Below are 15,287 nucleotides of genomic sequence, written 5' to 3'. Positions count from 1 at the left end.
TTCGTACCTTCAGATACGATCCGAAGTACTTGGTGATGTACGGACTGTCGCACTGACTGAGAACGGTGATCTCCTGCTGGATGTCCTCGATCTCGTCCTCCGCCTCCTCCAGGTCGATCGTCTTTATGGCGACGACGCTCTGAGTGCGATTATCGATGCCTTTGAACACCTGCAGGAGGAAGAGGAGGAGGAGGAGGAGGAGGAGGAGGAGGAGGAGAAAGGAAAGAAAATGTGTAAAAAAGAATCCAAATTTAAATTAAAGATGGTCAAAAAGGATAAGCAGAAGGAGATGATAAAAAAAAAAATGTATTAAAATATTTAGGAAATACAGTAAATAATTAAATACAGTAATACATTTAACACATAATCAATTAACCAACCAATTAATGAATTAATCAGGATAAACACACACCTCTCCAAAAGATCCCTTTCCAATGCGATCTAATTTGGTGAACAACTCCTCCGGATCAATCTGAGAACTCTGAGAGAGGAAGAGGAGAGGAGACAAGGAGAGAGGAACAAGGAGAGGAGACAAAGAGAGGAGAATAAAAGAGGAGAGGAGACAAGGAGAGAGGAACAAGGAGAGGAGAGGAGACAAGGAGAGAGGAACAAGGAGAGGAGACAAAGAGAGAGAATAAAAGAGGAGAGGAGACAAGGAGAGAGGAACAAGAGAGAGGAGACAAGGAGAGAGGAACAAGGAGAGGAGACAAGGAGAGAGGAACAAAGAAGAGGAGAGGAGACAAGGAGAGGAGAATAAAAGAGGAGAGACAAGGTGAGAAGAGTAAAAGAAGAAAGGAGAAAATGAGAGGAGAGTAAAAGAGACAAGGGGAAGAGTAAAAGGAGAAAAAAAGGAAAAAGGAGAGGAGAGGAATAAGAGTAAATGAGGAGAGATCAGAGGAGACAAGGAGAGAAGAAAAGAGGAAGAAGAGAGAAAACAAGGGTAGAGGAGGGACAAAGGAAAGCAGATATTAATAATAGTTTATAGTCACACAATAATAAAATAATTAAAAAACATTTATCTAAAGTTTACATAACATAAACATAAAGAATGCAGCGAGTAAATTATGTAAAATATTAATAAAAATATGATTTCTAATGCAAAGTCCAAAAATATAATAATAATAATAAGGTTTTGTTTCCATCACTTTCCACTTTGACACTTATTTCCTTTCTCACACATACAAAAAAACACAGAAGGAAGCAGGCATGACAGTTAAAGATAACAGGAACCACACACACACACACACACACACACACACACACACACACACACACACACACACACACACACACACACACACACACACACACACACACACACACACACACACACACACACACACACACACACACACACACACACACACACACACACACACACACACACACACACAGACTTACATTCGTTTCCTAAACGTTACCTCTGTGGTTTAAAACTCTTAAAAGGAATAAACGTCGTAAAAAGTGAATTTCTTGTTTCCTGTCGTTTAAAAAAAAAAAAAGAAAAAAACATTGCACTGACATCAAAAGAGGAACTACTGCGAGGTTTGAAATTTGACATTTTGTGATTTGTTCTGGCGCCAGAGGAAATGTCACAAGATCATTCAGATGAGAATGGTTCTTCCTCTGGGGAGCATGAATGTGTTTGGTGTCTTCATGTTTCCGTTTCCCCCAGTAGTGATTTTTTGGAACCAACCACCAAAACTACATCGTTTATCAGAACCGGAAGCTTTAAATACTCTCATCATCATCATCATCATCATCACCGACGGTCCTTGAACACATCATGTGTGACGAACGCTTCCGTAACAAAAAACAACCAAAACAAAGCTTTAAATTGGGATTTTTCATCCAAATGATTTTATTCTACATGTCTCATTTAAATAATTGTCACTAATAAACCGTTTGCTTTAACCAGATTCTGTAAAATACTTTAAATTCTGAGCTCCTCAGTGCAACTATGAAGCCATGACTGATTCCTCTGAGACCAACAGTCACGTGACAACAATTCTGTGAAAATTTGACTGAACTTCAGGCTGCTGAACACAGAGAGGAGGGGAGAGGCTCAAAACAGTGATAGGATACATATGGGTCAATGACAAATAAGGCTTCTAAAAAGGCCTTTCAAATTGAATGCAATGCATCTTTTGTGTGTAAAACAATGTGTTTAAACAAGTCAAATAACTTTTCAAAGTGGTTAAATTTAATTTTAACAGTATTTTTAACAAACGGCTAAAAAAATGTCAGGTGGAACAACCATATATTTGTAAAACCAGATATTTTCCTACTATTCGTTATAACCAAAATCTTTTGCAAGTATCCCTTAAGAGTGCCTACATGGATGTGCTTTGTATTTATAATGAATTAAGATTGTCGCATTCTATTCGCCAGGTTTTTGGAAACGTAAACATCTGATTTTATGACACACACTTATATTTTTTTACTCTTAAACTCAAAGAATTCTTTGGATGAACATTTAATAAACACACCCACAGAGAGGCATATGAGATTCCTATGATGTTGGTTGAGTTTCCTCTCTCTGAACTAAAAAAAGGAACACACGCACACACACACACACACACACACACACACACACACACACACACACACACACACACACACACACGCACACACACACACTGCCCACAACGTTGCCACACCCTGTCAGCAAACACAGTGGTTACTGTCTGGTGATACTTTTAGCTCGGTGTAGAGAGACGGAGAAGCAAAGAGGGAAGAATAAAAAAATGATAGAAGACGGTTAACTCACAATGCAATAAGATAAAAGCCTGATTGTGACAAAACACAACATATTAACAGCCTTAATCATGATATGCAACTGAAGAAAATACAGTTTAAAAGGGTTTAAATGTGCTTTTAGTTTCACAAAGATTTAGCTGAGATGAAACAGTTTCAACATCATTTATAAAAAACATCAAAAACCCTCAAAAGAACAATTCCAGGGTCAAAAATAACATTTTGATTTCACTCAAAATACAAAAATAAACAATCTGTAATGTGTGTTAGCGTCTCGGTTGAACAGTCAGAAGCGTTGGATGTTTGTTGTTCGTAGACAGAAAGGAAGGTTATGACCTAATAGGAAAAATTATATTAAGAAATTCTAGGAAGAACATTCATTTGTGGCATGGCTTTATGTTTTCATAATGATTCAACATCTGTATTTTGTTCCCTATCTTTCAGACATTACATCCTTTAATTCCTTCTTTGTGTTTGTCGTCCAGGGAAAAGGTGACCGCACGCTGCATGAATCACCTTGAAGGCAATAAGGAAGTAAAGTAATCGTTCGTTTAGATATCAATTATGACGTAATAATTTGATAAGCAGCGGTGGGGATTCCCCAGCGGACTACGGACTCTCACGGCAATTATTAAACTAACTAAACTTCTATCAATTATTATTATTATTATGTCGTGTTGTCCCGAGTCCCCTTTATAGATATCAAAAGCAAACAATAATTCAATTTTCTCTCATAAAAAGGCCTGTTTAAGAACACCTAAACAATACTTATACTCTACTACTACAAGTATAAACATGTTTTTCTACACATACATATTTTTTTATCATGTAACAAAAGAAGTCCTCAAATGTTGAATGTCCCAAAACAAACAGTTGAACAATAAAGTTGTATAAATAAACCAATTTAGATTAAATTCAGGAATTCTGGCATTAAAGAGAAACAAAAAGCATTTTCTAAATTTTAGAGACAGCTTTTCTAACTTTAGGTTATTGAGGTTCAATGCAAAGTCCTCTAAGCTGTGATTTTGAATGCAGGTCTCTTTGGTTTAACCATTCATTTGCATTGAAACACAGAGTGAAGATGGACTTCTCTTTATTTGTCAAGGAAGTTTAAAACATTAACATCAAGTCAATAATTAGAAAATGTGTAATGACAAATCGACTGCTGAAGAGAATCAAAGTCAGCATGCTAACACGCTCACAATGACAACGCTAACATGTTGATGTTAATCTGAAGTGTCTTAAAGCTGCATTCTCTCTCCTGTCCACCAGGGGGCGACTCCTCTGGTTGTATAGAAGTCTATGAGAAAATGACTCTACTTCTCTCTTGATTTATTCCCTCAGTAAACATTGTAAACATGAGTTTATGGTCTCAATCTCTAGTTTCAAGTCTTCTTCAATACAGCATGATGTTCATTTAGTAAATGATGCTCCATTTAGAGTCAAACAGACCATAAAGCAGGGGATGCTTTAGGGGCGGGGCTACTGTGATTGACAGGTATCTACCAAGGTGTCGTCTGGTGTTTTTGTCTTACAACTTTAACCCTTTTAGAGTTTTAAAGTGAATACAAGCTAAACATTTCCAATATGAGTTCACAGAATACATGCTAAGAAGTGCTTTCATATATATGCAATATTGATGCAACTGAATCTGCAAAACTTTCTGAACCAAAATACTTCCAATATCAGGAATATTTTGCTTGTGAAAGTATTAAGACTATAAATACTAAAAGCCACAAACGTGAAATAACAGAGAGCACATTCAAGAGGGATTATATTAAGCAGAGAGGTTACCCTTTGACCTTTCTGTCTCAGCGAGGTGAAAAAACAACAGAGACCGAAGTTAAACATTCAACGCTGGCTCAATCATTACAGACCTGTTTTGTAGATAAATTCTGCATTTCTACACTCGAGGAGCATCTTTCACATAAAAACATTATAGTCAATGTTTCACTGCAGTTCATATAATCAGTAAAACGACTGTTAGACACGCAGTCTGAGAGTTTTAAGTTTAGCTTATGAGTTACAGGCATTCAAGGTGAAATACACAAACCTACTTTCCAGATTTAAAAAAAGCTGCTTCTCGTTAATGTTTAACCAAAAGCCACAATGTCAAGAAAGTGTTTGGATCACGTTGCTCACTCTGATAAATCCTTAAACCGTAAATCTCCCAGAAAGTGATTAAATATCTAACGATAAGACGAGAAGGAGGAAGTTTGTTGTTTTGGTTCGTTTTCACTGTGAATCCATTTACCTGAATAAGCTGAATGATAACTAACCAGCCAGCAGGATTACTGGATATAAAACACAGTAAAGGTGGTCAAAAACTTTTCTGTCAAACCAGAAAACCTCCAAATAATTATAAAGTAAACATGTATATTGTCTGAATATTTCCACTAGAAACAGATTAGGAGTAGAACGGACATTAAACTGTTTTCAATGATCATCTGACCAGATTTCTGTTTGTTTACAAAGCAGTGAAATCTGCTTCAGGTCTGTTTTCTGTCCACAGAGTCAAAACTAAACATGTAGAAGCAGCTTTCGGTTTTTATGCTCCATATATCTGGAGCATACTCTTTGAAAACGAGGCTGAAGACTTTTCTGTTTGCCGCTGCCTTTTATTAAAATCATTTCTTATTCTATTAATGCTTGTTTTTCTTTTCTTTTCTATTTGCTCTTAAATTACAGTTTTTAAAATTGACAGTTTTTAACATGAACGTGTTTCTTTTTGAATGTTTTACATAAAGTGCTTTGGATTGCCTTTTTGCTAAAAATGTGGTATATAAATAAAAATGTCCTTGCCTGGTATAAAAAAAAAACAGCATTTGCTGTTACCAGTGTAGCATAAAGCATGGTGGAATTAGCAAGCCAGCTAAATAGCCAGATGTCCGCTGGTTACCTAGCTAGCTTGCATTTAAATCATGTTAGAATTTGCAAGCTAAATAACAAGCCAGCTGCCTGCTTGTTAGCTTGCATAAAGCATGTTGTCCACTGGAGGCTAGCTAGCGTGCTAATTCAACCATGCTTTAAAGCTACACGGGCTACAGAATCAAGTAGAAATATCTCAACTAAGTAATGAATTAATTATAAGTAGGACAGTTTTCCGTCTGGTAAGTTTTCCAAACTATTTTAAGCCGCTGCTCTTCATTTGAAAGATGTTACTTAGCTAAATGGCAAAAATAAACACATACATCTTCGTCTCGTATGTACTACCTTCTTAGTAAAGTACATAGATTACAGAATATTTTATATGATTTAAGGCTGAGTTGAAATGCAATTAGAAGATTTAAAATATGACAGAAGAGCAGTGGGACAAGGTGGACAAGGTAAAATGCAAATAAGGGAAACACCGGTGATAAAAGGTAGCTTCAGGTCGAAGCTACACAAATAGAAAAAGAGAAGTAGAGTTGAGTTTTACGGGTCAGTGAAGGGAACATGCAAACATTAAGCTGCATTCAGGGAAAACTTGGACGTGGCTGTGGAAACTCTGTGTGAATAAGTGTGAGAGAGAGAGAGAGAGAGAGAGAGAGAGAGAGAGAGAGAGAGAGAGAGGGATCCATGTTTTTACTAACAAGTGGTGTCCAAATGTCCAACCCACAAAAAAAAAGAGAGCTCAGTGTGTGTATTAAGAGGTCAAAAGGTCACAGCTGCTGGAGGAGGAAGTACAAACACAGCATTCTCAGAAAATGACCTTTGCAGAGTCGCATCATGTGAAAGTCTCACCGCTCTTCAAACATTTCCTGTTTCGTTTTACAGTCGAAAACATGACATGATCTGTTGACTCATTCCACATGAGAGCTCTTGCAAAACACTAATGTTTTTACACTCATTCCAATTAGAGGTTAAATGATGCGTAACCAAAACCATCTCTTAAATGTTTACAGCAATAAGAGAAGCCAAAGTTGTCAAATGCTAAAGGAATAGTTTAATATATGCTTATTGGCTTTCTTGCCAAGAGTTAGTTGGTTTTTGTACCATTCAAATAATTAAAATGTTGTCCAAACACAAGCAGCCACAGAAGAGCTTTCTAAATGACAAATTAACTTAGTCTAAAATAATGATTATTTAAATGAGGGATGTCCTCCAGCAAAGAAATTCTTGAACAACAAAAGCACCACTTTAAATCTTGTGTTTACCAGAGTGTTTACCAATTATAGTTCCTAGAAATAAAGAAAATGGCAAAACTTTGGATTTGGCCAAAGAAATCTGTGCATTTCTAGACAAAAGCACTAAATTACATTGTAAAAAACAGCAAACTAGCACAATAAAGAAGCTGGATCTAGGATGTGTTTGGTAGTTTTGCTTGAAAAATTACAATTAATTATCAAAATGGTTGCTGATTAACCATCAAGTGGCCTTAATGTATTTCCAGATGACACATGAAAGGCCAAACTATGATCTTGTTAACTTAACTGTCTTAAACCTGCATTCTCTCTCCTGTCCATCAGGGGGCGACTCCTCTGGTTGTATAGAAGTCTATGAGAAAATGACTCTACTTCTCTCTTGATTTATTCCCTCAGTAAACATTGTAAACATGAGTTTATGGTCTCAATCTCTAGTTTCAAGTCTTCTTCAATACAGCATGATGTTCATTTAGTAAATGATGCTCCATTTAGAGTCAAATATACCATAAAGTTTTTCGACATGTACGTCGAGACTTCAACTAATCGTTTCAGCTGTAACTTAAACAATTTAAGTTGACACATTCCTCTGGAAATTTGTTAGAAATCAAACATGTTGAGAACTGTGATCATGACTGAACCTGAGGACTTTTATGACTCAATCTCAAACTTATTTCTTCTGTGTTGTGACATGTTATTGAAACTCAGTTCAACCTGTGAGCTCTGGTGAAGGAAAATGTGAACGTAAACAAACCAGATACAAAGAGGTTCTGCTATGATTCACAGAAAAACTGACTCACCACCCAAAGCCAATACCAAAGAAGCAGCTGATTACTTTCTCGCCCAGAAACACAAGTGGAGTCTCTTCTAAAGCGTCAGTCTGGTCGAGCAGGTAATTATGTCATGACGTAGCAGAAGAAGAAGAAGAAGAAGAAGAAGAAGAAGAAGAAGACGACACTCCCAGGTTGTTTGATCAGAGACGTCTCTGTCGACACACCTGCAGATGGCTTCCGTGAAATGTCTGCAAACAACCTGTTCACGTCGGAGCCGCAGACTGATTTTCAACAGGAAGTTTAACACCAGAGGGCGGGAAATGTTCGCTCACAATAAAGAAAGAATGCCCTGCAGGAGTTGAGGTTTACCAGGTAAACAGGACGTCTAGTATTTTCTGTTTTACTACATTAAGAGGCGTCAGAAGAGAACTCTGAAGTTCTGTGTTGCTCAAAAAGATCCTCTGCTGTGCTGAAGATATTTTTATAGACTATCACTAATTTGAAACTTGCAAAGTGCAATATTCTGGATTTCTAGAGTTTTTTATTGCCTCTACTGGCTCACAACGTGGCAACAGTGCTGACAGAGAAAAGGGAAGCCAAAGTTCAAGTGTCTTAAAGCTGCATTCTCTCTCCTGTCCATCAGGGGGCGACTCCTCTGGTTGTATAGAAGTCTATGAGAAAATGACTCTACTTCTCTCTTGATTTATTCCCTCAGTAAACATTGTAAACATGAGTTTATGGTCTCAATCTCTAGTTTCAAGTCTTCTTCAATACAGCATGATGTTCATTTAGTAAATGATGCTCCATTTAGAGTCAAACAGACCATAAAGCAGGGGATGCTTTAGGGCGGGGCTACCTTGTGCGGGTACTTTCAGGTATCAGCTTCTCACCTTCCGCCAATAAAAATGAAACATCCATAATATTCTAAAATCAAAACCAGAGACAAATGACTATCTTTTCTCCTGACCAAGAGGAAACAACAAACTTAAAATAGCATTCAGGCTGTCACAGGTCACTAAAACTCTTCAGTGACACCCAAGATTCCACAAATAAAACTAACAATTACATGATAAGCACCAATAAAAACATATTCCTGTGTGCCTGACCAGGTGGAATCTATAAGAGTTTCCCATAAACCAGCACATTGGCAATCCATTAAGTAATAAAAGTCATATCAGCTGTAGAGAACACAGAGTCAACGAGCACTCCTTAGTGTCCCAACGTCCATCGGCAAAGCTCGATCACATTATCTTATATAAAGATATAATAGACTGGAACGGAAACAGACTGCATGACAACATTTCACAGTTGTGAATGAAAACATGCCATGTGTCCCAGATTATTTCCTGTTTAAGTGCATGTGAATGACATCAGTTGACAGGAAGCAAACAAGGATTGAGGCTGTAGCCTAGCAACAGGCCTACAGCTCCAACTTCTGATCAAACTATTTTGAGTTCAGTGGCTCCAAAACCAAAATAGTTGATGGAAACGTGACTAATTCTGATATTTTTTCAAAAGGTCTGACATTGCTTGACAATTGAATGGAAACACAGATACACATTTCCAGGGCTGCAAGTAACAAATCATTCCACATTGATTCATCTGTTGCATTATCTAGAAAATGTCAGAAAAAAAGGAAACAAGACAAAAAGTCTACAGCAAGGTTGTGAGGCTGAACGTGGACACAGAGATGCTCTCAATTAAGTAATGACGTCATCATGCTAACAAACAAAAACTGGCTATGCTAGCATGCTAATGTTGAGCAGGTGAAGCAAAGTGAAAAAGTTCAGGAAAGTTATTACGATTTGTTTCGAGGGGAACAAGAATGTCTGAACCAAATGTCATGACAATCCATCCAGTGAAAAACACAAATGTCAACCTCATGTTAGCGCTAGATGAAAAGTCAAAGGCTCAACCAAAGTTAGTGGGATACATCCTCTGGGGACAATGAATGTTTTTATATTTCAACAGGTGTTTGGAAATTTCAGACTAGACCAAAGACTGAACCAACAAACAGCCTGACACTGCTATCCGGGCTGCTAGCATGGCTAAAAGTGCTAATTGCAACTTCCCAGAGCCCAAGCTGATGGGAACAGTCCTAAACCGAAAGATATTTATCCTTTTACAATGATATAAATCATAAAACAACAGCAAATCCTCATATTTAGCAACGCTTCAACCAGCAAATGTGAAGCAGTAAAAAAAAGAAAACAGTAGAACCTGACAAGTTCTTGGTTTTTGGGGCCCTATGGAGATATTTAAGTTGCACAGTCTTTGGCGCAATAATATTTTATAGTTGATTATCAAAGATAGGGTTACCCTTGGGGAAAATATCTTGCAGATGTTTACAACTTCTTACAACAAGCTTTACTTTCATCCCAACATGAGGCCGAATTAGACAATATCTCACATATCTCGTCATGTGATCAATGTAGATGCTAGAAGACTAAACAACTGCAACGCCCATTAAATATTTGGCCTTTTGTTTGTGTAATTTAGCATCTCTTCCGTTTTTCCTCTTAAGGGTTAATGCTCATTAAAGTGTAATAATTTCCTCTGGCGCTGGCAGAGGCGGTCTGTATTTCAGGATAGGCAGTCCGCCTCCATTTTAATTACACTGTGGGAAACCCTGAAAGATCTGATAGGAAGACATAAGCCCGAGGCAGCAAATGTGAAACAATAAACGTATTATTCTGGACAGACTGTAGAGGGATTGTAAATATCAGAGTCATGATGACGGCATGGTTTGGAAATTACATCAGGCTCATTTCTTCTTTAGAAAAATAGGGATAGAACCCACATAAAAACGTCAGCTGTCTGGTATTGTCGATGGTTTCTTAAACATGTTCTGAAATGTTTGGGTTTCACAACAGCACAGCGTCAACCATTAGTAAGAAACAGAAAAAACGGAGCCGTTCAAATGTCCTAAGTACAATTGTGATGTCCAAACAAAGGGCTTATGAATCTCTCAATGACCTTTTCTGTCCCTTTATGAAACTGAGTTAAGCCAAATGTCTAAAACAATATAACTAAGTGACACAAGACATGAAGACAGTTGACTGTAACTCTACAAAGTATGAATTTACTCTTATAAACAACATTAAAGGCTGACACCAGGATTATTTTCATGACTGCATTAATGTTAAAAGTTGTGAAAAGTAACTCTACTTGAGTATTTCCATTTTATTCTACTTAATAATTCTGCTCTACGACAATATTGGGGAAATATTGCACTTTTTACTCCACTTCGTTTGTCTGACAGCTTGTATTACTTTGCAGATTTAGATTTTTAAACAAAATGTAAAAAAAACAACACATTATAATGTATTATTATAGGTTAAGCTACCCAGAAGTATATAAAAGCCATTTTAAAATGTTCCTTTATATACTTCTGGGCCAAAATTGGACGACTAACTGATTAAGAAGTGGCGGCCCTAATAATGACATGACATTTTCATATGCAAGTGCAATATTCACTGTACTTTTTGGTCTTTTGAGAAAAACATTGAGTCTCCTTAGCTGCTAAATGCTCCACTTTGTTCACCAGCTAGTTGCTAACTTTGTATGTCTGCTGTTTGTTGCTAATAAAATGATAAAACTGGCTTTCCGTCAAACCAAAACAATGAGCCAAAAGACACTAAAACGCTCTGTAAAGCTGAAGCAACTATGCGTGATTATTCTCTGTGGGTTTGTCACAATAAGAGAAACCCCCTTTTTGATATTATATGTAGTCAGTTTATCCTTTGTTTATATATAATTTAGCAGCTTGAAGTTACCAGAAAAAGTGGTTAACGTTTCAAAATGTACAAGGTTACTTGTACAACAGGGTTGTGAAATGAAATGCAGTTTGTAGTTCCCATTTGGTACATCAGAAAACCACAAAAAGAACACTGTAGTCTGGTGGTACAGCTGCTGATATCTCTTTATAGATGGCGGCAGAGTTTAACAGGCTGTGGCTAGGTGCATATTGTCTTTTAAGATACTTAGTTGTTTTTTTGCAGGCACCCCTTGTCACCAATATCACAAAATACTTAGAGCAACAGCTAAATAACTGAAAATATCAGTTAGGTATTTGATTTATAATGGTATAAAATAAACCTCACTAGTAGCCATTAAAAAAATATATATATATAATAAACATTAAACTATTACTGTCACTCAATCGATTTCAGTCAGCATTACACAACACATCATCCGTCTTCTTGGCAGGTACAAAAGATATATGTGTATATTTTCTGTCGCAGCAGCTGCTACCTTGGTGTCAGGTGTGTCAGCTGTGTGTGTGTGTGTGTGTGTGTGTGTGTGTGTGTGTGTGTGTGTGTGTGTGTGTGTGTGTGTGTGTGTGTGTGTGGATTTAACAAGCCACCGCCACGCCCACCCGGGACGCACAGAGCCGGCAGAGCGAGTGCACACACAGCCAGTCCCACAGGTAGACACACCTGAGAGCCGGCCAAACAGGAGGCCGAACGGAGAGCAATAACTCACCCTGAACGCCTCGTTTAGGTGGCGAAAAAAAAAAAAAAAACAACATGGCGGAAATACTGATTCACCTTCGCAATAACAAGTGTGACATGTCCAATGTTAAACCAATATATAAAAGTCTAAAATAAGATATTAAATAATGATATGGGTCACTAAAGGAGTATCTCACAGTATCGTCTGGGAGCAGCCCAATAATAACTCATAAAAGCTGATAAAGATACTGAGCTATAAATATGACAATGAGTCACTGTGGAAATATACATGTGACTATAACAGGGATACAATCAAACCCAAAAGTCATTTTTATGAATATATTAGTGCCAAAAAGTGTCACCATAATGTCAGAATGGGGTTCCATAGGTACATAATAAGCAAATATTAATATTTTAAGAGATATAAGACCATAAAGTCACATTATTAGTCACTATAGGACTATTATTCAAAGACATTTTGAGAGATATAAACACCAGAAAGTCAATAAGAAGTCAGTATGGAGAAGCAAAACTACATTGTTAGGCACTATTTGAATACTAGAGGGAGAATTTACACTATTAGGTCACTATACACTGAGTTTAGAGCACTAACGTCACATTTAAAGTAGCTTTAGGAGTATTAGTACACTATAATTTGCCTATACTCAATATGGAGCGCCACATGCTACAAAATGAGCTTCTAAAGCAGCAATTACAGTGACTTTTCTCCAGTATTACAAGAGATATATACTTTAAATGTCACTATAAACTCAGTTTGTAGTACTATAGTTATATTTGAAGTAATTTTAGGAGTATTAGAGGGTCATCTTTAGGGATATTAACATCGTAAAGGTAATATAAACTCAGTTTGGAGTACTAAAGTCACATTTTAACTAACATTATGAGTATTGTAGATACATCTTAAAAGATATTAACTCCATAATGTTACTATGAACTCATTTGAGTGCTAACGTCACATTTGAAGTAACTTAAGGAGTATTAAAGATACATTTAAAGAGGTATCAACGCAATAATGTCACTATAAACTGAGTTTGGAGTACTAAAGTCACATTTGAAGTGACTTTAGGAGTATTATAGAGACATATTTTAGGATATTACCCCATAATGTTACTATAAACTCAGTGTGTAGTACTAAAGTCACATTTGAAGTAACTTTAGGAGTATTACAGATACATCTTTACAGATATTAACACCATAACTTTACTATAAACTCAGTTTGTAGTACTAAAGTCACATTTGAAGTAGCTTTATGAGTATTATAGAGACATTTAAAGAGATACTAACACCATAATGTTAACATAAACTCAGTTTGTAGCACTAAAGTCACATTTGAAGTAACTTTAGGAGTATTACAGAGACATTTTAAGAGATATCAAGTCCATAATGTCACTATAAACTCAGTTTGTAGTACTAAAGTCACATTTGAAGTAACTTTAGGAGTATTATAGAGACATTTTAAGAGATATCAAGTCCATAACTTCACTATAAACTTAGTTCAGAGTACTTAAGTCATGTTTGAAGTAGCTTTATGAGTATTACAGAGACATTTAAAGAGGTATCAACACAATAATGTCACTATAAACTGAGTTTGTGGCACTAAAGTCACATTTGAAGTAACTTTAGGAGTATTACAGAGACATTTTAAGAGATATCAAGTCCATAACTTCACTATAAACTTAGTTCAGAGTACTTAAGTCATGTTTGAAGTAGCTTTATGAGTATTACAGAGACATTTAAAGAGGTATCAACACCATAACTTTACTATAAACTCAGTTTGTAGTACTCAAGTCACATTTGAAGTAACTTTAGGAGTATTATAGAGACATTTTAAGAGATATCAAGTCCATAACTTCACTATAAACTCAGTTTGGAGTACTAGAGTAGTATTTCAAGTAGCTTTATGAGTATTACAGAGACATTTAAAGAGATACTAACACCATAATGTCACTATAAACTCAGTTTGTGGCACTAAAGTCACATTTGAAGTAACTTTAGGAGTATTATAGAGACATTTAAAGAGATATTAACACCATAATGTCACTATAAACTCAGTTTGTGGCACTAAAGTCACATTTGAAGTAGCTTTATGAGTATTATAGAGACATTTAAAGAGATACTAACACCATAATGTCACTATAAACTGAGTTTGTGGCACTAAAGTCACATTTGAAGTAACTTTAGGAGTATTATAGAGACATTTAAAGAGGTATCAACACCATAACTTTACTATAAACTCAGTTTGGAGTACTAAGTCAGTATTTCAAGTAACTTTGTGAGTATTATAGAGGCATTTAAAGAGATACTAACACCATAATGTCACTATAAACTGAGTTTGGAGTACTAAAGTCACATTTGAAGTAACATCTTTTAGGATATTAACACCATAATGTTACTATAAACAGAGACATTTAAAGAGATACTAACACCATAATGTCACTATAAACTCAGTTTGTGGCACTAAAGTCACATTTGAAGTACCTTAAGGAGTATTAGTACACCATAAATTGCCTATAAACTCAGTCTGCAGTGCCACATGTTACATAATGAGCCTCCTGAACAACATCACGGTGACTTTTCTTCACACTCAGAACGGATCTCTGAAGCAGCTCAAAGCTTCCTGTAGTGCACTGAGATCCTCGCACATTGAAACAAAGTCTCCACTGATACGGCCTTCATGTGCGACGCTACAGTGTTTCTAAACAGGTCGTTGAAAGCCTCTGCTCACCTGCATACCAGGGACCTCCATGGCTCTTCTGAGAATCAACGCCCTGTTCCTCCTCCAGGTTTGGTCGTTTGCTTCTTCTAGACTCTTTTTCTTTTTCTTTTCGAGGAGCAAACACAGAAAAATAAACTCCAAAGTTTCAACTTCGACCAAGAAATAGATCCTGTGAATAAATGCAAAATAAAAAGGGTGCTCTGTGTGTGTGTGTTGTTTTTTTTTTTTTGTAGTAGAGGAAAAAAGAAATGTACAAAACAGTGAGTCTGCAGCAACTCACACACACACACACACATACACACACACACACACTGGTTAAAAAAAAAAAAAAAAAGAAGAAGTGTTGAGCAAACGAGGAGGGTGACGAGCTGGTTACTGCCTACTTCAAGGGAGGGGCGAGAAAAAGCAGAAGATGTCAGCTTTATACCCGAGGAAGACTACTGCC

General features: G+C 36.6%; 1 protein-coding gene across 1 annotated transcript in view; it reads right to left on the bottom strand.

Moving 5' to 3' along the window:
- The window catches only part of stk26 (serine/threonine protein kinase 26), a 27,981-nt gene extending 12,850 nt beyond the window's left edge, over positions 1 to 15,131 (bottom strand). The window contains exons 1-3 of the mRNA XM_054601631.1: positions 14,852 to 15,131; positions 413 to 481; positions 8 to 169 (exon numbers count right to left, since the gene is read on the bottom strand). Of these exons, the coding sequence (XP_054457606.1) occupies positions 8 to 169; positions 413 to 481; positions 14,852 to 14,872 (252 nt within the window). The 5' untranslated portion in view covers positions 14,873 to 15,131. The remainder of the gene's footprint in view (positions 1 to 7; positions 170 to 412; positions 482 to 14,851) is intronic.
- Between the last annotated feature and the right edge of the window lie 156 nt (positions 15,132 to 15,287).

This window comes from Anoplopoma fimbria, chromosome 7, assembly GCF_027596085.1.
Source record: "Anoplopoma fimbria isolate UVic2021 breed Golden Eagle Sablefish chromosome 7, Afim_UVic_2022, whole genome shotgun sequence".
Taxonomy (NCBI): Eukaryota; Metazoa; Chordata; class Actinopteri; order Perciformes; family Anoplopomatidae; genus Anoplopoma; species Anoplopoma fimbria.
Note: the sequence above shows the minus strand (reverse complement) of the source record. Positions and strands in the feature narration are given on the sequence as shown.